Genomic DNA, 25,819 nt, shown 5'->3' on the forward strand with positions numbered 1-25,819 from the left:
GGAAGTAGCCTCCCCCAGGTGGGGAGTTTCACTGCTGGGGTGCCCGAAGCCCACCAGGCCGGGAGGCCCACAGCCCATGCACTGCCCACCCAGCCCGGCGGTCTACAGCCTCAGAGCTCTGCGCAGCTCCTTGTCCAGGGGGACAGCAGGTGGCCCCCAAGTGATGGGGTCCCCTTTTAGTCAGGGGGCATGCATGGCAGGTGGGCCCTGGTTTTACAGGAGTGGCACGGAAGCAGCCGGGGGGGGGGCGGGGTGCAGCCCTTGTGGAGACAGAGACCCTCCCTGGGAGGCAGGGACAGTGGCAGGAGGACCTAGAATTTGCCTGCAGGCCTGACCTGCAAGAGGTCAGCTCCTCCCTGGCAGCAGATGGCCTTTCCGGGACTCCCCAGGAGAAGGGTTTGGCTTTGTGGCCTGGCCATTGGGTGAGTGAGGAGGCAAATGCTGCCAAAGGAAATGGCTGAGCATCCCCGGAAAAGGGGGCCCTCGGGGGCCAAGTCTTACCTGGCGCAGAGACCTGGGCCACCCCACCGGCCTCCCCACAGCAGGGATGACCCTCAGGGTCTCACCTGGCTGTGCCCGCAATGTGGAGTGCAGGCCGCGCCCTCAGGCGGTGCCCGGCAGCTCCAGTCGCGCCACCAAGGCTGTGCGGAGCCACCAGGGTTTGGGCAGGACGGGGGCCTGGATAACGCACCGCACAGGGCAAGGCCTGCGCGGAGGAGGCAGCCCTGGGCCCGCACTGGGAGCCGGGGAGGTGGCCGGCCAGGCGGCAGGGGTGCGGCGCGGGTGGCCAGAGCGCCTGTCCAGCCCCCTGCGCGCGGCCCGCTGCGGCGCCCGGCGGGAGGGTCGGGTCCCCCAGGCGGCGGCAGGGCCAGGCCCGGCTCACTAAGCGCTGGGGCGGCCGGGGGACCGCTGTCCCCCGCCTCTGTGCCCGGCGAGGCCCCCTCGCTCTCGGGCCGCCTCCCGGGCGGCGCGGTGGGCGCGATGGCCGCACCGGACCCGCGAAGCGCCCAAGCCTGGCCCCTTGGGGCCCTGCCTGGCGCGCTCCCCCCCGGCCCCCCGCCCGCCCCCGCCCGGCGGCTCCGCCCCGGCCCGCCCCTGCCCGGCGGCTCCGCCCCGGCCCGCCCCGCGCGCGGTCGGCCGCGGTCCCCGGCGCCCGCGAGCCAGGCCGGCGCCCGCGCGCTGCCAGCAGCTCCTGCCGGGCTCGCCGCGGCGGGCCATGCCCCGGGCTCCGGCGGCGGCGCGCACCCCGGCCCGGCCATGAGGAGCGGCGCGGAGCGCAGGGGCAGCAGCGCGGCCGCGCCCCCCGGCTCGCCGCCCCCCGGCCGCGCGCGCCCCGCCGGCCCCGACGCGCCCCCGGCCCCCGCGCCGCCCGCCGCCGGCCTGGCCCGGGCCCGGGACGCCGGCGAGGCCCGCGCGCAGCCGCGCCCCCTGTTCGCCTGGAGCAAGTGGAAGAAGCGCATGAGCTCGGGCATGTCCATGTCGGCGGCCGCGGCCCGCAGGCCGGTGTTTGACGACCGCGAGGACGGTGAGCGGCGCGCGCTGCGGGGGCGCGGCCGGGCGGGGGCTCCCCGCCGTCTCCAAGGAAACCCGGGCGACGCCCGCGGGCCCACGCGCGGGGCGCTGGTCCGCGCGCTCCCTCCGGGGTGCCGCGGGCGGGGCGGGCCGGGCGGGGGTGAGGGCGCGCCCCGCCGGCCTGACCCGACCCCGGCTGGGCGCAGGGCGTGGGGTGCGCCTCCCTCTCGGAGGCCGCGGGCGGGGCTGCTTCGCTCGGTGATGTCCCTCTGGGTTTGGGAAGGGAGGCCCGTGCCCCACAGGTGCCCCACCCTGGCCCCTCGGGGCAGGCCGCTGGCCAGCAGGGCGGAGGGGGGGCCCCACGTGACGGACTTGTGCTCGGGTTCCCGGGGGCGAAGACCTGCCTGGGAGCTGTCCGGGCTCAGCCCTCCTGCAGGTGAGGCTGCGCCCAGGGGACAGGTGTCCCTTGAGTGGCCCAGTCCGGTGGGCGCAGGGGACAGGCCGCGGGTGCAGGGCCTGCTGGCCCCCCTGGCCTTGGACTCCCCCAGGACGGGCCGTGGGGGGCTCTTGGCGCCGGGCCCTGGATCCGGCCACCAGCACACAGCCGCCCACAGATGTCAGGCAGATAATCCAAATGGCACAGCGATGACACATTGGATGTTTTTTGACATTTCTTAAAATAGTTGGTGGAAGATGCAGTTTTCGCTGTCGGCGCCCGCAGAGGCGGGACGGGTCTCCAAAGTCTGGAGCTCACAGCAAAGCCCGAGCTATTTATTTCTGATAAATAATTTAAGCATTATAGGAAATGACACTAGTACGGCCTCGGGCCAGCGTCGGCGCGGCGGCCAAGAGCCAGCCGCCGTCCAGGGCGCTGGGCAGCAGGCGTGGGCAGCAGGCGCTGGCCGCGCGGCCGGACAGGCAGGATGTGTGCAGGCGGCTCGCACTCAGGGGCTGTGGCGGGCACAGACACGTTTTTGTTTTGACATAAGTAACCAAAGGAAAGCAGTGGGGGGCCGGGAAGCCCCTGTGCCCAGCTTTGGCTGCAGACAGAGGACGTGTCTGAGAGAGGCCGTCGTGTCCAGCCCTGGTGGCAGCCAAGCACTGGTTGGGCCTGAGCCTGCTGTCCAGGGCGGGCCGGCAGGACAGGGAGAAGGAGGCGGGTGGTGCCCCTGACGCTGAAGGGACAGCTCTTGGGGTGCCCCTCCGAGCTCAGCGGTGACTCAAAATCTTGAGGCGCACAGGCCGACCCGTCCTGCCCCTGCCCTGTCCTGGCCTGAGGGCCTGCGGGGCAGGGCCTGCTGTTCCGGGGTGACTTGGGCTCTGCAGGACATGTGTGCCCAGCACCCGTATGTCCCCAGCCGCGGAGCCCCGTCCCCTGGTGGAGCCCGTGGCTGGCCGTGGCTGGCCCATCCTCGTGCCCTGCTGTGGGCTGTCTGGGGTCCGCTTCGCCCTCCCCGTCCACATTGCTACCTCGCAGGCTGCGCGTGGCAGGGGGGCTCTCTGGGCCGGGAGCCCACCGCCCACTTAGCAGAGCGGGGCTTGGGGGGTCCCGGCCCCATGCTCCGAGGCGTGGGCCTGAGCCCCTCACCCAGCGGCCTTGGAAGCCCTGACTGTGCTGGGACTGGCGCTGGCTGGGACTGCACTGTTGCTATGGCGATGGGAGACCTTCTGATGAATCTTTTAGCTGAAAACACCCAATTAATGTCTCAGATTTGGTGTGTAGAGGGAAGGAGAAAAGGAGAGAAGAGGCCAATCGGACAGAGTCCCAGGTAAACGGCAGCCGAAGGGCACGGAGTGGTGCCCAGCCCCGGGGTGCCCTCTGCCCATGGTGGAGCCTGGCCGAGCCCACCTGGCCTGTGCTTGCACTGTGCTGCCCGCTCTGTCCTCCCCCAGAAGCCCCGGGCTCCCCCCGCCCCTCCACCGGCCCCCCACCCCCCAGCCTCTCCTGACCTCGGGGGCCATGGGCTTTAGGGTTCCACTTGCCCTGGAGGCCGCATAACTGCTGGGCCGGGGCTGGGGTCAGCCACCCTTCGCCCCCACCCCTGGCAGCCCCACGTGCTGCTGCCGCACCTGCTGCTTGGCCACCTGGGGCCTCTGGCCCCGAGTGCCCCGGCCCGCTGGGCGCTGGACCGCACAGCCCAGGGAGGCTGGGGGAGGCGCCCACAGGCCATGCCGGGAGCCACGGGGGAGGGGGGCGGGAGGGGCCAGCTCTGGAGTCGCCCTTTCGTCATTGAAAAGGGGGTTGGATTTTCTTGATTACAGAAGCAGATGTATCAATTTTTGAGAGGTTCAGTTTCCTAAAATTGTCCTAAAGAGCAAACCCAACACCCGTGGCCTGCCCGGAGGGAGGCTCTGCAGGCACGTCCCCGAGTCTCACAGTCTCTTCTAGGAATGTAGTCACACTCCAGCCGCGCGGGGCACACTTGTTTCTCCTTGAGGCAGAAATAGGATCCCGCTCCACATGCGGCTCTGCCGGCTGCTGCTTCCGTGGCGCGTCCTGGCCTCGGGGCCGGAGCGCCCTCTGGGCTGAACCCCGGCCGCTGCGCTGGGCTGGCCGGACCCCGGCCGCGCCCCTGCTCTGCGTCCTGGCTGGGGTGGACAGACGTCTCCGCCCGCTCCCCGCGCGCACAGCTCGGGATGGCGTCTGCCCGCGCGCCTTCGTACTGGGGTGACATCCCGGGAGCCGGCCCCCCGCGCCCTGGAGGAGGACGACTAGCTGGGCTGGGGCCCCAGACCGCGCTCTCGGGCGGGCGGCCAGGGGAGGCTGCTCCTGGAGCTCTGGGGGCTCCCGGCCGGGCGGGGTGTGGGGTGGCGATGCCTCGGGGCGCCTGGTCACCCCAGGCCTGGCGTTGCTGCGGAGATCGCCCTCTGGGCTCTCGTGTTCAGCACCCAGCTCTGCCCGAGGGGCTCCCGGCCCGTGTGGGGGATACCAGTTCTGAAGCTTTCCCCCGACCGGCTGTGATCGCCTGGCGGAGCCGGTTTGCTGCGTGGGGTCCGTGGTCCTGGGGCCAGGCCTGCCCCAGCCCTGGGCTCACCCCTGTGCCCGCCAGCTCACCCCCGCTCATTCCCTGCAGTGCGGCCTCCTGGAGCTGGGAGTGGGTCCTGGACCCCCAGAGTCGCGCTGGCGCTTGCAGGAGGCTAGACCTTTCACCCTGTCAGGTCTCCTGGACTCGGAGCTGCTGTTCTGGGACCCCCCAGAGCCGCGGGGCAGGGTGCATGATGGCGCTGGGGTGCAGGGCTGACCCTGGGGGCCGGCGGCCTGACCAGTGGGGGCCTGGGCAGGCTGCTCAGGGCAGGGCATGGCCAAAGGGCCAGACCCGGCTCTTAGGCAGGGGGTCACAGTGTGGCTACGCAGGGGAGGGTGAGCAGGGGCCAACTGGGGAGGTGCTCGGTCACCGAGCTGACGCCCCAGGCCATGTGGAAACAGCCCGGGCCCCATGGCGCCCGTCGGTGGACAAGGCCCCGCTGTGCCGTGCTTTGGCGCATGGTCACGCACCGCCGGCGCCCCTGCTCCTGCCACACCCCTGCTGTGGCCCCCGGCCCAAGGTGGCCCAGGGCCCCGCTCCTGTGAGTCGAAAGGAGCCTTGCGGGGTCTGGCGAGCAGCTACAGTTGAATGTGCGGCTGCTCGGGACCAAGATGGCGGCGCGTGGTCCTTGAGTCTAGCAGGCCCGCGGCCTGGCTCCTGCCCCGTGCTGTGGGCTTGGGCTTTGGGGCGCGGGAGGGCTGGGGGAGGCCTTCCGTGCGGCCAGGCTTGGGCGGATGGCCAGGGGAGCGGTCTCGGTGCCCGGAACCTGGCGGCCACAGGCGCGGGGCCCCTCCGGCCAGCGGGGCCGGGTGGGCCTGGGTCTGCGGCCCTCGTTCCTGGACCCCGGGGCGGGACTTAGGGCGGCCTTTCTCTCCATGGCCGGCGAGGATGGACTCGGGACCTGCTGTCACACTTTTCTATGTGACAAATGTCAGCTCTGTGTGTCTATCCATCTGGTTGTGCCTTAAAAATGCTAAAAATAAGCCGGTTTTCTTTGAAAAATGCCACCACCCCGCCTTGCCGCCAAGCAGAACCGAGAGGGTGGTTGCTGGGTGGGGTGGGGGCCCTGGGATCTTGTGGACACACAGGGCCGGGTCTGGTGTGGGCCCACACCATGTCCACAAGTCCAGGCGTGTCCCCTGGCCAGAGCCCAGCTGTCCTTGCTTCTCCAGCCGGCCGGCCCAAGCTGTGCAGGGGGATCTGCTGGCTGGGCCTGAGGGGCACGTCACCTCCCAGAGGCCATCCTGGCCCCGGCCCCCTCAGGACTGCGGGCAGCGGGACGGGCCGGCACCACCAAATGCTGCTGTTAAAAGCCTCCGGACTGCTGTGCCCGGTCCTCCCCGCTGGCCAGGGCTGTCACTCCCCTGGGCGCTGGTAGGTGGGGCCCAGGGGCAGGGGAGGCCTGGAGCTGCCCACCCACCCGCCTCAGCCGACCTGCACCCTGACCCCACTGTGCCAGCCGCCCGGCTGCCACTCACGCCTTGTAATTTCAGTTCTGGAGCGAAGGAGGCAGAGGTGGGGTCAGAGTCGCCCCCAATGTATTAAAAATAGGACCCGAGTGCATCCCTGTTCTTGCAGGGACTCACACGGGCTCTAGAAGGTCTCTCGGCTTCCTCACAACCCCCGCTCCTCTCTCTGCCGCAGGGGCCTCTGCCGGTGGGCTGGCTGCTGCCCACTCTGGCGCCCTCCCTGGGCCCTGGCCAGCCGGCCTTGGCGCATCCCGCAGGGGGACCGCTTGGGGGCCCTCGGGGTGTCCGTGTGGCCGCCATTCCTTTCCTCGCTTTGCTCCTGGTGCCAGGTCTCTGGTGCCGCGGAAACCTCAGCTTCCCCGGTGGAAGGCGCGTTGGTGGACGTGCCTGTGCCTGAGAGAGCAGAGGGGGACGCGGAAGGCAGAGGAGAGACGCGGGCAGGGCCTGGGCACCGTCCCGGGTGTGTGCCGACACCAGGGCGGCTGTGGGCAGCGGGAGCCAGAGCAGACATGCTGAGGGGCGGCGGGGGCTCCCCGATATCAGGGGACAATTGCTGTGTGCCCCTGGAACCAGTGGGGACACTGGTACAGTGTCCAGTGTCCACTGTACCCCGCTGCACTGGGTACAGCAGGGAAGAGGAGTAGATGCAGTGGGGAGAGGCTCAGGTGGACGCTGCGCCTCGGCCCTGCCTTTGTCCCCAGCAGGTGACGGCCACTCACCCTGTCCCAGGCTGTCCCCGGGGGCGGCACCTTCTCCAGGCTGCCCTGGGGTCTGTCAGGGTCCCTGACACTGTGGGGGTGCACGCGGGCGCCAGCCTCAGCCCCGCGTCTGTGGTGACCGCTCCCCGGGTGTGGCCGGCCTGCCGTGGCTAGGAATGGCGGCCTCCACTCAGACGTGGCCTGGTTTGGATGATGGACGACGTGGCTGCCCTTCTAGCCCAGACTCTGTCGCCGGTGCAAGCTCGGTTTCCTCCAGAGCTTTGTATTATGTAACGCAAAGTGACAAGAAAACTATTAAGAAATGCAGCGTCTTATGTAACCCCGGCCCTGATGTGACAGGCACTTCGAGTTTCACGTCACTTTCCAGCCCTCTCTGGGGTCCGCACAGAACACGCACTTCACAGACCCCCTCGTGGCCTGCCTGGAGCCGGGCCGGAGAAGCTGTGAAGCCGCAGAGGCCTCGAGCCCAGGCCCGGCCCTGAGCCCAGCGTCGTGCTGCGGGCAGCGGCCAGCGTCGGGACGCACCCGAGACACAGCCAGCTGCACAGCAGCCATCGCCCGCGATTATGGGGTGACCCGGAGCTGGGGAGCCAGGGGACCCAGGAGGGGGAGCCCCAGGAGAGAGGGGAGCCCGATTCCGGGGCAATATCCTCCTCCCTCTTCTGCCCTAAGGAGCTGGGTGGGCGCCTCTTGGGGAGCCCGGTCTGTCCCGCTGTGGCTGTTGGCTTAGACGCCTCCAGAGCAGCTCAGACAGCAGCCTCGGGGCATGTGGCAGGTGTGGGAACGGGGGGAGCGTCCAGGCACCAGAGCCCACAGCCCCCACGGGTTCCCCTTGCTCCTGCTTAGCACCCCTCCTTCTCGCTTGGGACCCTCCACCCCCCCGGGGCCCCCCAGGGCACGAGGGCCCACGTGGTACTTGTCACTCTTTAGGCTCCTCTGGGCCGTGACCAGTTCCCAGACATTCCTGGTTTGGGGTGACTTTGGCTATTTTGAGGATCGCAGCTCAGGCTTTTGTAGAATGCCCATCAGGTGGGGTTTTTCTGAGTTTTTCACATTGAGGCTGAGCGCAGGGGACGTGAGCTGCCCGCGGCAGAGTAGCCCTGCTCCCAGCCCCGCGCCGCGCTCGCCGTCCACCCACTGGCCGCCCGGACCTGGTGCCTGGAGGCCATGCCGTCGGGCTACTGCCCTCCTGTGCCATGGGAGGGGGCCCCTGCACTTAGGGTTCTGTGTCCCCTCCCCGACTGGGGTGTCTACGTAAAATAGCTGGAACTCTGCCGACTTGTCTTCCCATCCGCCCTGTTTCCAGCCACGCGCCTGTCAGGGTGACGCTGGCATCTGCCTCGTGCTGGGCTGTACCCACACGCCGCGCTCCTGGCTCTCGCTGGCCGTGGCCTGGGGCTCTTGACTCAGCGCCCGCATCCCCTGGCTTTCTGCAAGATGGGACTGCTGAGGCTTCTTTCTGGGTACGAGGAGCTCATCCCTGAGCTCAGCCACTGGGCCCACCACAAACGTTGGCTGACCACCCGGGATCAGCCACCGCAAGGAGACCCGGTCCTGCCAGGGGGACGGTTCCAGGAGCCAAGGCCCCAGGAGAGGCTGTTAGAGAACAGAGCTGAACCCATGACCACCCCAGTGAGCGAGCAGGGTGGGGGCACTCGCTGTGCTCTGGCCTGGTGGCTGCGGGAAAAACACTACGAACGCACACGGTGCTTTGGACACCTCAGGGGAGAGCACAGTGTGACCCCAGAGCCACTGAACCCACAGTGGCCGGCCATGCTCCCTGTGACCCTCTTGGTCCTGTGCCCCACCCACATCAGACATGGCCGCTTGGAGACCCAGATGGATCAAGACCAAAACAAGACCCGCCCCTAATCTTGTCCGACACAGACAAAACCGTGACAGTCATTGGAGCCCCAGTGGCCAGCCAGGATGGGTCCTGGCGGATATGAAGGTGTCACTTTGGGGCCCCTGTCACCCACTCTCTGCCCCAGGAGACTTAGTGAGATGCCCGCCTCTAGAGCCTGCTCCTGCCTCCGACAGCGCCAGGCCTGTTGCTCAGACCCTCGACTGCCCGGCCCGCTGGACGGCAGGTCCGGCCACAGGCTATTGGTGGTGGGTTGGGCTGGGAGCCACTGACTTTGCAACCCAGTAACTGTGTCCCTGGCGTGGGCCATGCGGGACGTGACATCTGTGCCAGAGACACGGGCAGGGGTGCGCACGCAGCTGGGCCAGACTGGTGTCCGTGGTGGTCCAGCGTGGGCAGGGCAGGGTGGGTAGGGCTCCCAACTTCCAGCAGCCCCTCAAGAGAACCGTGTCCTTGATGTCTCTGGACCTTCCCCCCAATTCCTCTGGAGGCAGGAGTTGCCCCCATGGCCCCGAAGAGCCCAGGCAGACCCCAGCTCTGTTGTCAGGCCGACTTCTCCACCCGCAGCAGAACCTGCCCCTCGACCCTCCCGCATCCCTCCCCTCTCATGGCTCCCAGGACCCCGCGGAGCCCCACCCAGCCTGGCCAGCCCCTCTGGGCCCTGAGCGGAGGCCTCCCTCCCTCCCTCCCCAGCTACACTCACGCACTGGCGATCGCTCTGCTTCAAATACCACCCATATGCCAGCTACTCCCAAATCTGCATCCCAGCCGGGCCCTGCCTCCCACATTCACTTTTCTGTCCAGTCTGACTTGACACCCCCACGCGTGCCTCTCAGACACCTCAGGCTTCTGCCTCTGCCTCCGCATGCTCTGAGGCCCGTGGTGCCCACATGCTCCCAGAGCCTGCCCTCCCGGGGCGCCAGCCCAGCTCTCTGCAGCGGCGCCCGAGCCCTGGGCCTCCCAGCTGCGATCATTCCGTCCTGATGAGGACAGAGACGACGTGGGGGGGCCGCGAGCTCGGTGTGATGGGGCCGGGGGTTGGCTGACTGCAGGCACCCGCCTCGGGTCTGGGCTGGGCCTGGTGGGGCAGTGGCTCCCGCCGGGGCCTCCTCAGGACCGGCCCTCACAGGCTGAGCCTCGCGGCTGCTGAGGAAGCTGGAGGGGGGGAGCCGGTAGGGGCCGCAGCGGATCGCACCCTGGCCAGGCGGCTCGGCCATGCTGATGTCCGGAGGGTGAGGGGCTGGCACGGGCGCCCAGCAGCCAGGTGTGACGTCACTCGTGCCGGCGAGCGCAGTGTCCGGCAGCGCCCAGCTGCTCTCCTGGGGCCGCATCACGCCACTCTGCACTGAGGCCAGGAGCCCGGGCCACTTGGCGTCATCGGGAGACGCCCGCCAGGTCCTGCGCCCCCAGGCCGAGGCTGGCTCCTCCCTTGCAGCGGGTCCAAAGGGGCACAGGGGAGCTCTGGCCTCGAGGGGGTCCCCGCAGCCAGACCCCGCCCCCAGCACCTGGGAGGCACCTGCCCAGTGGCTGCCAGGCCCTGCCTCAGGGGAGGCGTCCTGTGGGTGTGTCCAGTGGACTCAGAAACTTCAGATTCCTTTTAATTAAGGAAAAAGCAAAGCCCCAGAGAGCCGCTGGCGCCTGCAGTAATTGAACGGCCGGGGAGTCCCGCTCGGCACTCTCGGCCGCGCCTCCGGCGGCCTTGCCTCTGCCCTGAGCTGGGCCGCAGCCGGGCGCCCTGGGCGGTGGCTGCAGGGACCGCTGGGTTGGCCAGGCCCTCGGGGCAGCTCGGGGAGGATGCCCCAGGCTCTGCACGCCCATAGGCGCGAGCTTGTGGGGCTTGGGGGTGCCTGGGGCAGCTGGCTTCGTAGGGGTGTGAGGAAGCCGTTCTCACAGATGTGGGGACAGGTGGCCGTCGGGCCTGGGAGAGGCGATACCGGTGTGTGCGCCCGAGTCCACGTGCCGGTGCCCGGGTGCAGGCGTGGGGCCGGGGCTGGGTGGGGGCGGGGGGAGCGAGGCGAGGCGGCCGAGGTCAGGGGACGGTGCGGGGGCCCCGCGCGGCGGCGCCTGCTGCCCCTGGGGACTGCGGGTGCGGGGCCTCCGGTTCGCAGGCCGGCCCCATACGGCGGTTTATGTCTGATGCTCCTGGGAGCGGCGTCATTTTTATGGTATTAATTTTAGATTTTAAAATTGCCAGTACTTAGAAATACAGTCAGCCCTACCATCCGGCCTCACCGGAGTGTGGTTTACACAAAACCCGCGGCCGTAAGAACGCGGCTGCGTGAGTCCCGACGACGGCCGGTCCCCTGCGGCCGGTCCCCTGCGGCCGGTCCCCTGCGGCCGGTCCCCTGTGGCCAGCCAGGGGGCGGCTTTCATTTCGACGCAGTTCAGTTCCATCCGCTTTTCCCTCGTGGCCTGTCCTCGCGTCTTTCTAGGAAATGCTCGTCCGACCCACGGGGACAGAGATTGTCTCATGAGCCTGGAATGTTCACGGCGGTGACTCAGCCCTCGCTTCCGCGCCCCTCGCGGTGTGTGTGCCCACGTGGGGTCCTCGCCAGGCCCCGGCCCTCCCCGCCTTCCCTTCCCCCTGCCGCCGCCGACAGCGCCCTCTGCTCACAGGCTCGTCCAGATCCTTTGCTTCTCCGTATAGTTTAGAAGCAGCTTGTCAGCCCCCGAAATGTGCCGGCTGAGCTGTGAGGAGGTCGGGCGCCCCCGCCACGTCCCATCGAAGCGGGCGGCTGTTTCCCCCAAGGCCTCGCCCGTCACCAGCGGCAGTGTCTGCTCCCTGGACGCCAGCCTGTGCGCCCTGCTCACCAAGCCCTGCCGTGTCCGCTGCCCTGCTGGACGGCGGCCCAGGCTGTATGCAGCCGGCCTGGGCGCGGCCCCGGTGTGTGGGGGGGCGGAGAGGCGCATTCTGCCCTCTGCCGCCCAGATGGGTCCTCCTTGCGGTCTGCAGCCCAGCCCCGGGCGCTGGACAGCACGTCTGGGTGCGGGCCCCTGGGTGGACGTCTGTCTGCTCCGAGTCGGGCGCCATCCCCAAGTTGCCGAGAGGCTGGGAGGCTGCGGAGCCGCCAGGGCTTGGCAGCAAGCCCAGGACTGGAGACTCCCCCGCCCACTCTGCAGTCAGACCCCGGCGCCCTGTCCACGGCCGCCCTTGGCCCTGGCCCTGCTGCCCGAGAGGGGAGTCCGCCCCGTCCTCCCAAGGGCGGCACTGTGGGCCAGGGCTGGGCGGGAGGCCCACCTCGGGACACTGTGGGCTCCCCGCAGAGTGTGTGGGTGCATTGGGACCATCTGGGCTGTGGGGGCGGGAGGGGTGGCAGCTGGTGGCTCCTGCACATAGCCATGGCCGCCAGACTGGTGGCGCTGGGGCTTCTGCTGCCTGCTCGGTGCCGGCACCCCAAGCTCTCTGCATCCTGCTCTCCTCGGCTGGCCGCAGCCACCAGGGTGCAGGGAACAGGTGGCTCTCCCATGCTTCTAGCACCTTCTCCCAGCGGTCCACTCCTGACGCCCACACCCCCTATCTGCTCCAGGATGCCACCTGCTGCCTCCCTCTTCCCCTCGGGCCCCGCAGTCTCTGGCCCAGATCCAGGCCCTCTGCAGCAGCGAGTCCCAGGGGAAGGGGTGTCTGGGAGATGGTCACGAGTGAGGAAGTGCAGCTTGGACACTGGTCAGCGTGGCGGGGCGTCCAGGCCTGCGAGCTCTGCCTGCCTGGCACCTGCCCTCCAGCTGCGCTGGCCTGGGGCTGCCGGGTGCGCTGGCCCAGGGGCCCTCCGGGGCACTGCACGGCTCACAGAAGAGACCCACTGGGCTGTGGGGCAGCCAGGCCCAGGCCTCATTGACCAGTATGTCAGGGGCCCTAAGGGGCCTGAGCCTGTCAGGTAAAGGGCTCGGGGCACAGGCTTGGGCAGGTGCCCAACTTCAGCCTGAGGAAGTCGCTGGGAGGACCCACCAAGGAGAGTCGGCTCCAGGGCCCCTCCAGCTGGCCACTGTGGCCCTCTCCCCGGGGTCTGTTTCACTGACCTGCAGCCCACGCTCTCCGAGGCCTGGCAAGAGCCCGCGGAGCAGCACGCTGCCCTCCCTGCAGCCGGGCCCTCGTGTGGCCCCAGCGCCCAGCCGGCCCTGTAGCCCCGGGCACCTGGCCAGGGCTTCCTCCTGGCCACAGACTGGGGCTCCCGCACGATGCCTTGGCCCAGTTCAGTCCTGCGGGCGCTTATTTCTGGAAACGAGACAGAAGGCAGCGTCTGAGCGCAGAACCTGCCTGCCCTGAGTCGCTGGCTTGGCCCCAAATAGGTCTGTCCGGGAAGCTGACCCGCCTGTGAGCTGGAAGGGCGGGGGGAGGAGGGCGAGCTGGGCGGGACGGGGACACATGGCTGGCCGGGCCTGGCCCCAGCGTGGGCCTCGGGACGGGGGCCCGCCTGGGGGCCCAGGGTCTGCCTGGGCCTGTGCCTGGACATGGGCCATGGGCTGGCCGCCTTGCAGGGTCACACGGCGCCCACTCAGCGCCCCCGGCCCAAGGGCCCAGCCTCTCGCCCCGCGGGCTCACTGTCCCGGCCCCCAGCAGCTCCGGCTGTCTCTGCCGCCCCAGCTGCGCCCACTGTGCTCCCTGCCGGCAAGCGCACTGTGCTCCCTGCCGGCTCCCTGCCAGACAGGCCGGCTCACTCCCCTCCCGCGGGCCTCCCCCCTTAGGGCGATGTGCATGCCCGAGAGGCTGGGACCTGAATCCCCAGGCAGATGGGGTCCCCTGGAAACCTCCTTTCCCGCCAGAGCCCCCACCTGCGCTTGCTGCACAGCTGGGGGGGGGCACGCGGCTGGGAGGCTCGTGGTTGGCGTCTCTGCTGCTCCCGCTGTCGCTCCTGGCCAGACTGGTGTGTGGCTGGGCGGACATGGCCTGGCACCCTCGGGGTCACCCGGGGCCCATGTTGATGGGCTCATGTGACTGGTCTCGCTCTCCATGGGGTGCCATCTTGCCCCCGGGGCCGGCACCCCACAGCCTCCGTGGGGGTGGAGGTGGTGCCCTGAGGCCCAGCGGACGGGGGACCCGCGGGCATGGTGCTGGCAGCACGGGGCCCGGGGCCGGCTGCCCCGGCCTGGAGGGAGCCCGGTCTGCCTGGAGGTTCTCGGTCCCTGGCCAGGGTGTGTCTGGCCCTGCTCTCTCCGGTGCCGCACTGGGCCCGGGCCACTCCGTCCTGACCTGCCTTCCCGGGAGGGGAGCAGACCCTCTCCATACGGGTCTGCAGACAGGTGGAGGGGGGCGCCCCAGGCCGTGGGCAGCACCGCGGTGGGCAGCTGGCTCAGCCTGGTCAGGGCGTGGTCAGCACATGTCCCGCAAAACCCACAGCCGCCGGTGACGGGTCCTGGATAGCCGCTTCCCTCCAAGACGACATGCAAAACGAGCTGCAGCTGCCGGGGAAGCGCTTCCCTGCGCGGGGCTGCATCAGCCTCCTGTCCCCGTCCCCGTCCCCGCACGGCGGCCTCCGTGGCACCAGGGCCACCCCGCGCAGACCAGCCTGGCCAGCAGCCGCGCCCTGGGGCCGGGCTCGCAGGTGCGCGCTGGGAAGGCCGGCTTGGGTGGGAGGCCTTGACCCGGTGGGCTGAGCCTGCTCCTGGCGCCGGGGAGCCGGGCCCGCCGGTGCGGGTGGTCTCCGGGGTCCTTTCAGCCACACCCTCCTCTGGGGTCCCTAGGGTCCCTGTGCATTTCAGCACCCCCAGACTTAGCATCCGGCCCACCTGTAGGGGAACGTCCAGCAGACATGGGCGCACAGGATGGGCCTGCCCTGGTCTCTGCACCTGCTCCATCCTCCCTCCTCCGTCCCTGCGACGAGCCTCCGCCGGGCGCCCCCAGACAGCGACAGTCACCACGGGTCTGCCCGGCCTCGGAGCCAGGGCCTCGGAGCTGCTGGGCGATGCCGTTAGGGACCCCAGATGCCCCCCTCTGCCGTCCTCGTGCGGGGCTGGCGGCAGCAGGGGCCTTGCTCTTGGGGCCTCGTGTAGTTGCCAATGGGTAGGGGTTGTGGACCGCATGGACGGAGGGGGCCCGGGGCCACTCTGGCCTCCAGGACAGTTTGCCCTGCCTCCAGGTGGATGGGGAGGTGGCTGCCGGGCTGGCAGCGCCCACCTGTGAGCAGGCAAGGGGCAGGGACACTGTCTACCCGCTGCTGGGGGCCGCCGGCAGTGCCCGGGGATACTAAATGGCCACGAGGCCCAGGCTCGCCTGGACGCTCTTCCCAGGACCAGCCCCGCCCTGCACAGCCCAGCGCCTCTCCCGCCGCCAGGAGGCCTGGCCAGTCAGACTCCCAGGCGCCCCCTCCACAGCCCAGACGCTGCCCATCCCAGAGATGCCCCAGCTCTGGACGTGCACACACACACACCCCCACACACACACCTCACACATACCACACACACACCACATACACCTCACACACCACACACCCCCCACATACCCCACACACCTCACACACCACACCCCACACACCCCACACCCCACACCCCACACACACCACATACCTCACACACCACACCCCACACACACCACACACACCACATACCTCACACACCACACCCCACACACACCTCACACATCCCGCACACCCCACACACACCACACCCAACACACAACACACACCTCACATATACCACACACACCACACCCCACACACCCCACATACCTCATACACCACACCCCACACACACCTCACACACCCCGCACACCCCACACCCAACACACAACACACACCTCACATATACCACACACACCACACCCCACACACCCCACATACCTCATACACCACACCCCACACACACCTCACACACCCCGCACACCCCACCCACACCACACCCCTCACACACACCTCACCCCTCACACACACCACACACACACTCTCCACACACAGAACACACACACTCTCCACACACACCCCTCACACATACCACACACACACACACACCACACCCCACACACACCACATACCTCATACAACACACATACCACACACCACACACACACCCCACATACACCACACCCCACACACCTCACACACACAACACACACCTCACACACATACCTCACACATACCATACACATACACCACACACACCTCACACGCCACACACCACCCACACACCCCACACACACCACACACCTCACACACACCACATACCTCACACACCACACATACCACACACCACACATACACATCTCGCACACCCCACATACACCACACCCCACACCACACACCTCACACACACAACACATACCTCATACACACACTTACCACACACACTTACCACACACACGCCACACACACACACCACACACACCATAGACACCACACGCCACACACACGTGCAGGCACACACATATTGAGGTGCCTGAGCTGGGGGGGTGCACTGCGCTGTGGGGCATCTGGTGTCTGGGGCCTGGGGCGTGGCCTAGGCGGGGCGTCCTCCCCGGAGCTGGGCCGCGTCCCTGATTCGCTGCTGTCTGGAGCTGGCGCCCCGCCTGGGCCCCAAGATGAGTCCCGGCGGGGGCCCAGGGGCAGTGGCAGAGAGCATTTGGGGCTCAGCGCTCTGCGCCCCGAGCCGGGCTGTGCTCAGCTGTGTCTGTGAGTGCCAGGCGGGCCGGGGCCTGGCGGGAGCCCTGGGGTCCTGGAGGCCGCCCCACTATAGGTGCCGGTGGGGCCGAGGCCCCATGGATCTCTGGGGCGGGGGAGACAGCTGCCGGGCCTAGACCCCGCGTCTGGAGGCCCCGTGGGCCCAGCCCGGAGACGAGCCATCGATCTGGCAGTTGCCACTAATTTGGGCGGCTCAGGCACTTTCTGAGGCGTCAGCTCAGAGCAGACATGTCTCAGCTGACCCGGACGCACAGGCCAGGCTCGGCGCCAGCCCCTGCAGCCTCCGCTCCCCTCCCCACGGGCCCTGGACTCCAGGCACCTGAGCCAGGATTGCTCTGGAAGCCCAGCACCAGGCCTCAGCTATGTCTGGGCCGGGGCCGTGCCCACTGGGTCTGGGCCAGGGTGCAGCTTGTTGCCCTCTGGCTGGCTGGGAACAGGGCACAGGGGCAGGCCTCTGCAGGGGCCACAGGGGCCTGGCCCCCATCTGCCACTGCCACGATGGGGTGGGGACCAGGGGACGGGTGGGGCGCCTACTGGGTCCTCCAGACTTGCAGGCACACTCCGCCGGCATCCAGGTGCCCAGGCGTGGCCATACCCGCTGCAGGCCTCGCCGGGTGGAGGAGTCAGGCAGAGGCCAGAGCGGGTACCCCCCACCCCGTTCACCTCTTGCCTGGCGTCAAGGACATGCAGGGAGGGAAGTGTGACTCGGGCCTGCAAGGCCTGGCTGTTGGGAGGCCAGCCCCGGCGCTGCCCCAGCCCATGGTCCGCAGGACAGTTGGTCGCCCCCTCCGGCCCAGCGCCCTCCCCTACACAGCCACGTCCAGCCCTCACCAGCCACTCTGAGGCCTGAGAGTGGTGAGGACCGGGTGGCTTCGTGGCATCTGAGGTCACGTCCAGTGGCCAGCCCTGCCACGGTGTCTGCACGCAGCTGGCGGGGCCCGGGAGTGGCCTGTGGCCCGAGGCTCATCCCGTGAGCCCACGGCCGTGTCAGCACTGGCGCCTGGTCCAGGACAGACCTTGCTGGACAGGCCCTGCTTCAGGGGTCCCGCGGGAGCAGGGCTGGCTGGCCGGGGCTGGGCGCTCAGCTCTGTGTCTTCTCCGAGCCGGAGGCGCCGGCCGGGTGCCGGGAGACACCCCGGTCAGCGTGGGAAGCTGCAGGGCGAGGGCTCCATCTCCGCGGAGTGTGGCTCAGGTGCCACGGGTCTATTTTCGCTCCCGTGGCCCATCTTGGCTCGCTTCCTGGGGGGACCACGAGACTCGGCGGGGGTGGGCGCCAGGGCCACCTGCCCTCTGTGGCACGCAGGTCCACCCACACCCAGAGGGCGGGCGCTGGCCCTGCTGAGCCCGGCCGTGCCTGACCCTGGGCGTCGTGGCTGCAGCGGGCGGAGCCTGGCCCCCACCTCCAGCCGGCGCGAGCTCTGGTGGCCCTTGCGGAGCCCGCCTTTGTCCCGGCGCCCGTGGCCCTGGCCTTCCCCAAGGGCCTGGCGGGCGAGGCTGCCCATGTCCGGCTGGGCGTGCCCAGGCCCTCCACCCCAGCAGCATCTGTCTCTCACACCGGGCCAGGCCCACAGGCCACCGGGTGCCTCCGGACAGCCCCTGCCTCTCTCTGCAGCTTGGCGCCAGGGAGGGGAGACAGGAGGAGCTGAGGCGGGGCCGCGGCTGCCTGGCTGCTGGGGCAGGGTGTGAGGGTGCCGGGCTCATGAGGTGTGGCCGAGGAGGTCAGGACGCACCCCTCACCTCGGCCCTGGGCTCCCTAAGACCCACTCCCACTGCTCGCTGGGCACCCACCGCAGCGCGGCCTAGTGAGAGCCCCCTGGAGGAGTGCAGCGCCCCAGTTCCCCAGCACCCAGCGACACCCAGCATCCAGCAGCCCCAGCATCCAGGCACCCCCAGCACCTGGCACCCCGGCGCCGCAGGAGGCTCAGCTTCAGGACCGCAGGGACGCCAGGTGCTCCGTTACACAGACGGGAGGGGGGCCCGGCCCCACTGTCTCCCAAATGTCAGCTCCAAGGGCGTCTGTGACCTCGTCGAAGTAGCAGGCCCTGCCCCTTGTCTCCCCGGCAGGCTTGTTTGCGGGGGCAGCGTCGGCCCCAGGCACACCCCCGCCTCTGGGACCCAGCCTGGGCTCCCTCGGGTCTGTGCTGAAGGCCCCCCGCAGCCACCCTTCCAGCAGGCGGACGCCGGGGCTCCGGGGAGCAGGCCCTGCATGGGGCTGAGTGCGGGGCGTCAGGGCCTGTGCCCCCGCGACAGTGCAGGGCCTTCCCGCTGCCCAGTCTGTCCCCCACAGGGGGCGCGAGGGGCACTCTGGGCTCCGGCTCCGGCAGAGGGTTCAGGACCCGGGCCCTGCGGTGGGGGGCCTGGACTTCAGGCAGGAGTGGGGTCCTCGGCCCCGAGAGCCCCCAGGCCTGGCGGACGGGGTCTCAGTTTGGCGGGAAGGGGCTTGGGCTCAGCGGCTGGGTCTGGGCGGCTGCCCCTGAGTGGGGTCCTCATGGCCGCCTCCCCCTGACGGGGCCTTGCTCCAGTGTCTGCCCCAGCCCACGCCTGCCCTGCGTTCCCGGGCCCCGTGGCCACGCCGGCCTCCCGTCCCTGGGGGCAGAACGGAAGGTGGTGCTGGGAGGCCGCCCGGCACTGCCCCGTCCTGCCAGGAGGGGCCTGGTCCCGGCTTCCCCCGCGCCCCCAGTGCCTGCCGCGTGCTGCGCCCCCGCCCCTCCCCTGCAGCCGGAGTCCAGCATTTGCGCGCGTCTTTAAAACCGGTGGTCGTTTTGGCCGTGCCCCTGCTGACCCGGGCCCAGAGGCGTGCTGGCCACAGCGGGGAGCCTGAGGCTGCTGCCCTCGAGGGGACGTGACCCTTCAGCCCTAGCCTCTGTGTGCCCCCAAGCCCCCCGGCTGCTGATTTAGGGTGTTCATGGGATCCTAGCCAGCTCAGCAGCCCCCGGGCGCTGTGGGCCCCTCCTCACCCCAACCCTCGGGACCAGCGGCCTTTCCTCCCCCGCAGCAGGAAGGGAGAGGGTGCGAGGCCTCTGCTCACCCTCCTCCCGGGAGGGGCTCTGGAGGTGGCGAGGTGTCGGGGCAGCCTGAGGGGGTGCCTGGCGGGCCCAGCTTTCCTCCACCTCACCCACCGCCCTCTGCTTTTTTGCAGTGAACTTTGACCACTTCCAGATCCTGCGGGCCATCGGGAAGGGCAGCTTTGGCAAGGTAGGCGGAGCGGGCTGTCCACAGGCGCTGGAGAGGCTGGACTGGCTGGCGGCTGAGAGTGGGCCTGAGGGGCCGTGTCGTCCAGCCCAGCTCGGGTCCAGTAGCTCGGCAGGGAGCTGAGGGCCCAGAAGGCACAGTGCCAGGCCCGAGCCCGCCCATGGGCTCCTGAGGCTGGTTTGCAGAGCTGCCCCCTAGTCGGAGCCGCTGGCTGGGGCCTGATGCGAGCGTTCTGGAAGCTGCTCTGGGTGTGGCCGGCACTGTCCAGAGCCATGCTGGCGGGAGGCTGGCTGCACCTGTGGCTGGACCCCCCAGGACACTCGTGGCAGGTCGGACGTGGCGTTCGGGGCCTTGTCCCTGCTGGCGTGCTCTCCTCTCCCCCTGCTGGAGCGGCCTGCAGCCTGGCAACACCAGGACAGGGCGACCACAACCGCAGAGGCTGCGCCCTCTGAGGGTCACATTAGCACAGGGGCCTTGCTTGGTGAGACTGACTGGACAGTGGCCTCTGCCCGTCCATCTGTCCAGCGGACGGGTAGCTGTCCAGTTCAGCCCAGGAGCTGTCAGGGCTGGGGCCTGCTGGGGGGTAGCGTGTTCACCGCAGACGCGCTGTGAGGCAGCCGGCGCCTCCTAGGTGGGGTCCTGTGCCCAGGCTGGGCTCGGGGCCGTGTGGACAGATGGGCGCTGGGAGGGAGGTCGCCAGATGCCTTTCTAACACCCTTCCTGGGGCTGCTGCTCCCGGCTCCCTGCCTGCCCGCAGGTTTGGGGAAAAGCTGTGGAAGGTCTTGCCGTAAGTGACGCGTGTCGGGGGCTGCGCTCCGGGAGAGGCGGCGCGCCGGGAGGTGCTGGGGGTGCGGCCCGGGCTGGTGTCCGCTAGGACGCCCGGAGGTTCCTTCCAGGCCACCTGCCTCTCGGTGAGGCACTTGGGGGCCTCCTGCCCCCTCGGGTTCCAGACCCTCCACCCCTCCCGCCCCCACCCCTCTTCTGTTACCGGAGAGGGAGGCTTGGGACCCTCAGGAAGCCCCTCCCAGCCGGGGCGGCCGCAGGACTCGGTGGGGAGGCCTGACCTGAGGCCCCGCTACGGTCACTGGCCGGGTCTCCCTCTGGGCACTGGGCCCCTGGACTCTGAGTGAGTTTCCTTGGCCACAGGCCGCCTAGTCTGCGCCTCTCCCTCCTCGGCCGGGGCCGGGCGGTCGGCGGTGCAGGCGGGGGGCTGCGGGGGGCTGCGGGGGGCTGCGGGGGGGGTGCGAAGGCCCGGGCCCGCGAATAGCACCTCCAGGCGGGCTCCGCGGGGCCTCTCCGCCATGCCCGCCCCTCCAGAGGGTCTGGGGTGGCGGCTCCGCCCGACCCCGAGCGCCGCCGAGCCCTCGCCCCCGCAGGTGTGCATCGTGCAGAAGCGGGACACGGAGAAGATGTTCGCCATGAAGTACATGAGCAAGCAGCAGTGCATCGAGCGCGACGAGGTGCGCAACGTGTTCCGGGAGCTGGAGATCCTGCAGGAGATCGAGCACGTCTTCCTCGTGAACCTCTGGTGAGCAACGCCGCCCTCGCCGGCCCCGCCCCGCCCGCCCCGCCCCGCCCCGCCCCGGCCCCGCCCCCAGACCACGGCCCCGCCCCCAGACCACGGCCCCACCCTCGACTTCGGCCCCGCCCCAGGCCCCGCCCCGCCCCCAGACCCCGGCCCCGCCCCGCCCCACCTCGACTTCGGCCCCGCCCCCGGACCATGGCCCCGCCCCTGCCCCAGGCCCGGCCCCGCCCCACCCCGCCCCGCCCCGCGACCCTCCCAGCACCCGCCCGGGCGCTCCCCGCGCCGCACTGGGTTCAGGTGGGTCTCCCCGCTGGACGCCGGCTTCTCTGCGGAGTAAGACCCAGGGGTCTCCCCAAGACGGGGGCCTCCCCATAACGGGTCCTCCCGAACAGCCCCAGCACAGCGCGCGCCGCGTCCTCCCGACACGGGGCCGCCCAGGTCCGCCCAACACGGGGACCCTGCGTGGGAGTGGGCCTGGGCAGCACCCCGGGGCGCCCCGTGGGGGGGCGCGGGCGGCTCCTGGGCGGGCGTCCAGGAGTCCCAGCGCGCCGGGCCCGCGCCCACAGGTACTCCTTCCAGGACGAGGAGGACATGTTCATGGTGGTCGACCTGCTGCTGGGCGGGGACCTGCGCTACCACCTGCAGCAGAACGTGCAGTTCTCCGAGGACACGGTGCGGCTGTACATCTGCGAGCTGGCGCTGGCCCTGGACTACCTGCGCGGCCAGCACATCATCCACAGGTGTGCGCGGCCCCTCCGCGCCCGGCGTGTCTGGGTCCTGCTCGAGGCCGCCCCGCGGGGCCTCCGGGCTGCGCCTGACCGACCCGCCGGCCCTGCCCTGCCCGGCCCCGGGAGCCAGTCCCCTCGACGGGAGCTTAAAGCCGACGAGCCCGGGCGGACCCGTGGCGCGCTCGCGACCCCCAAGGCTGGCGGAGGCGACAGAGGGGCCTGTGTCCTGCCTGGGGACCCGCTCTGGGCGCCCGGGGGGAGTTGAGGCCCCGCGGGAGGGGAGAGGCCGCCTGGGTCCGGCGAAGGCGGCTCCTCGGTCCCGCGGGGCCTCCGGAGCCGGCCGGGGCTGGCGGAGGCGCTGCCCGGAGGGCCGACCTGCGCCAGCTCTGGAAGCCCGCGTGGACGGGCGGCCGCCCGCCCGGGTCCGCGGCAGGGTCCTCGTGGGACCCCGAGTCGGGAGCCAGCGGGTTTCGGAACCGCTCTGCTCTCCCTCCAGAGACGTGAAGCCTGACAACATCCTCCTGGATGAGCAAGGTGGGCAGCAGACGCGGGGCGGGTGTGGGGGCAGCCCTGCCTGGGGGCCACTGTCCTGGGACGTCATGCTGTCCCTCCCCAAAGGACACGCCCACCTGACGGACTTCAACATCGCCACCATCATCAAGGACGGGGAGCGCGCGACCGCGCTGGCGGGGACCAAGCCCTACATGGGTGAGTGTGCCCCGGTGGGGCGGGTGGGTGCGGTGGGGCTCAGGGTGCTGCCCCCACCCACAAGGCCTGGGGCTGGGTCTGGATGGGGGTCTCAGGGAAGGACTGACCGGCCACAGGCCTGCAGTGGGGGTGCTCACTGCCCCTCCTTTCCTGGAAGCTCCGGAGATCTTCCAGTCTTTCGTCAACGGGGGGACCGGCTACTCCTTTGAGGTGGACTGGTGGTCAGTGGGGGTGATGGCCTACGAGCTGCTGCGTGGATGGGTACGCCCCCTCCCCACCCGAGCCAGCCCCACCGGGAGGGAGCAGCCCTGGCCCCGAGTGTCCCTGGGGTCTGCACGCTGGCCTCTGGGTGTGGACAGGGTGGACAGCCCTCGGGGGCGGGGCCTCCCCATGGCTTCCCACGAGAGCCTTACACGGCCCTTGAGGCTGCCTGGCAGCTGTGAGGAGGCTGGGGCTGCATCGGCCTCAAATGGCCCCCCAGCCCCTGGGGGCCTCGGCCTTGAGGCAGGCGCCCTCCTGGCCCTCCGGAGTCACCCCTCAGGCCTGGGCGGCCGGGTGACGTGCTGCGTCCTGCCCCAGAGGCCCTATGACATCCACGCCAGCAACGCCGTGGAGACCCTGGTGCAGCTGTTCAGCACTGCCAGCGTCCAGTACGCCCCCACCTGGTCCAAGGACATGGTGGCCCTGCTGCGGAAGGTGAGGGGGCAGCGCCGTGGAGCCCGGCCGGACTGGGAGGGTGGCTGGTTGGGGGCCTGCGGCCTTCCGCGGGAGTCAGGTGCTCGGCCGGCCGCAGCCGCCCCGGCCGCTGACCCCGCAGGGCCCTCCTGCCGCCCCAGGTGCCTCTTGGTCCTGGGTGTGGACGGACAGACCACGGCCTGCCCAGGCGGCCCGCCTGGAGCCGGCGCCCCTGTCCTCCCCGGCCCGACGGGCGGGCGGGCGGGTCCCCGCGGCTGCGGCGGGGCGGGCGGGCGGGGCTCCCCGCGGGCTGACGCGGCCTCCTTCCAGCTCCTGTCCGTGAACCCCACGCACCGCTGCGCCAGCCTCCGGGACATCCAGGCGGTGCCCTCCATGGCCGACGTGCTGTGGGACCAGCTGAGCGAGAAGAAGGTGGAGCCCGGCTTCGTGCCCAACGTGAGCCGCGGGCGGGGCGGGGCGGGGCGGGGCGGGGCGGGGCGGGGCGGGGCCCGGCAGGGGCGGGGTCCTTGCGGGTGGGCGGGGCCCAGGGGGTCTTGAGGGGTGGGTGGGGAGTGGCAGGGGCGGGGTCCTGTACAGGTGGGCGGGGCCGGGGGCGGGGCGAGACGTGGGGGGCGGGCGAGGGGGATCCTTGCGGGGGGCGAGGGGGCGGGGTCCTTGCGGGGTGGGGGGCGAGGGGGCGGGGTCCTGGCGGGGGGGGCGGGGCGCGGTGCTGGCCGGTGGGGGGTGGGGGGCGGGGTCCTGGCGGGGTGGGCGGGGCGCGGCGGGACGGGGCGCGGTGGGGGCGGGGACGAGGGGGGCTCCTTGCGGGGCGGGGTCCTGGCGGGCGGGGGGCGCGGGGTCCTGGCGGGGCGGGGCCGCGGGCGCGGGTGGGGGCGCAGCCGGCCGAGCGCTGCCCCCGCAGAAAGGCCGCCTGCACTGCGACCCCACGTTCGAGCTGGAGGAGATGATCCTGGAGTCGCGGCCGCTGCACAAGAAGAAGAAGCGCCTGGCCAAGACGCGCTCGCGGGACAGCAGCAGGGACAGCTCGCAGTCGGTGCGCGGGGCGCGGCGCGGCGCGGCGGGGCGGGGCGGGGCGCGGCGGGGCGGGGCGCGGCGGGGCGCGGCGCGGCGGGGCGGGGCGGGGCGGGGCGGGGCGGGGCGGGGCGGGGCGGGGCGGGGCGGGGCGCGGCGCGGCGGGGCGGGGCGCGGCGGGGCGGGGCGGGGCGGGGCGGGGCGCGGCGGGGCGGGGCGCGGCGGGGCGGGGCGCGGCGGGGCGGGGCGGGGCGGGGCGCGGCGCGGCGGGGCGGGGCGCGGCGGGGCGGGGCGGGGCGGGGCGCGGCGCGGCGGGGCGGGGCGCGGCGGGGCGGGGCGGGGCGGGGCGCGGCGGGGCGGGGCGGGGCGCGGCGGGGCGGGGCGGGGCGGGGCGGGGCGCGGCGGGGCGGGGCGGGGCGCGGCGGGGCGGGGCGCGGCGGGGCGGGGCGCGGCGGGGCGGGGCGCGGCGGGGCGGGGCGGGGCGGGGCGCGGCGCGGCGGGGCGGGGCGCGGCGGGGCGGGGCGGGGCGGGGCGGGGCGGGGCGCGGCGCGGCGGGGCGGGGCGCGGCGGGGCGGGGCGGGGCGCGGCGGGGCGGGGCGCGGCGGGGCGGGGCGCGGCGGGGCGGGGCGCGGCGGGGCGGGGCGGGGCGGGGCGGGGCGGGGCGGGGCGGGGCGCGGCGGGGCGGGGCGGGGCGGGGCGGGGCGGGGCGGGGCGGGGCGGGGCGGGGCGGGGCGGGGTTCGGCCCGGCTGACGCGCGTGTCGCGCAGGAGCACGACTACCTGCAGGACTGCCTGGACGCCATCCAGCAGGACTTCGTCATCTTCAACAGAGAGAAGTGAGTGGCGCGGCCGGGCTCGCAGCCTCTGCCCGCGGCGGCGCGTCCCCGGCGGGGTCCCCAGCGCGGCGCCTTGGGCGGGCGCGGCAGGTGCGCCCCGGGCCCCAGGACCGTCTTCCCTGGCAGAGCCGGCCCGGCCGGGCGGCGGGGCGGAGGGCACAGCTGGCGGAGGGCACAGCTGGCGGAGGGCACAGCTGGCGGAGGGCACAGCTGGCGGAGGGCACAGCTGGCCGGCAGGCCCGGGAGCTGCCGGGACGCGCGGCGCTGGGGGCAGGAGGCCGGCGCTGCCCGGCGCTGCTCTGTGCTGCCGGCGAGCAGGACGCCGCAGGCGCGGCGTGGGCACACCCAGCTCTGTGCGGGTAAGGCGGCGGCAGGCTCTTGGCAGCCTCGCGCGGGGCCCAGCGGGGAGCTTGGCTCCTGCTCCTTCAGCTTCTGGCTGCAGGTGGGCGGAGGTCACCTCCCACCCCCACTCCCGCCCAGCTGGGCCAGGAGGAGGCCTCATTGGGCGGAGCTGGCCTAGGGCCCTGGGCAAGATGTGGGCACTTGGTACGGGGCCTGGGCCCAGCAGGACTGTGGCAGGGCCCGTGTGTGCTTCCCCGCCAGGCTGAAGAGGACCCAGGACCCCGCGCCCGAGCCCCTGCCCGAGGCCAGGGGTGCCAGCGAGCCCTTGGCGGACCCCGACCCACACCCAGGCCGGCCCTCCTGCAGCGCCGCCTGTCACTCTGGCGGGAGCAGCTAGGCCGCCTGCCCTCCGGGACTTCACTCAGGTTGCTCTGGAGACCAGGCCTCGGCGAGGGGCAGCCAGGGGCCCAGCGCCCTGGCCACACCTTCACAACCGCCTGGGCGCCAAGCCCGCGGGCTCCGGACAGACTTGCCCACGGTGTGGGCGGGGCCCGGGGGGCCTGCGCGTGGAGTGGGGGGAAGCCC

General features: G+C 71.4%; 1 protein-coding gene across 1 annotated transcript; it reads left to right on the plus strand.

Moving 5' to 3' along the window:
• Positions 1 to 1,257: 1,257 nt before the first annotated feature.
• STK32C (serine/threonine kinase 32C) lies at positions 1,258 to 25,642 on the plus strand (the record flags this gene model as incomplete). Its single annotated transcript, XM_084245161.1, has 12 exons — positions 1,258 to 1,525; positions 19,337 to 19,392; positions 20,766 to 20,917; positions 21,481 to 21,654; positions 22,139 to 22,176; positions 22,261 to 22,350; positions 22,508 to 22,611; positions 22,930 to 23,046; positions 23,356 to 23,481; positions 23,948 to 24,079; positions 24,825 to 24,892; positions 25,496 to 25,642. The coding sequence occupies 12 exons, from the start codon at positions 1,258 to 1,260 to the stop codon at positions 25,629 to 25,631; spliced, it is 1,461 nt and encodes a 486-aa protein (XP_084101287.1). The 3' UTR covers positions 25,632 to 25,642.
• Between the last annotated feature and the right edge of the window lie 177 nt (positions 25,643 to 25,819).

The sequence above is a fragment of the Talpa europaea genome (genome assembly GCF_964194135.1).
Source record: "Talpa europaea genome assembly, chromosome: 10".
Lineage (NCBI taxonomy): Eukaryota > Metazoa > Chordata > Mammalia > Eulipotyphla > Talpidae > Talpa > Talpa europaea.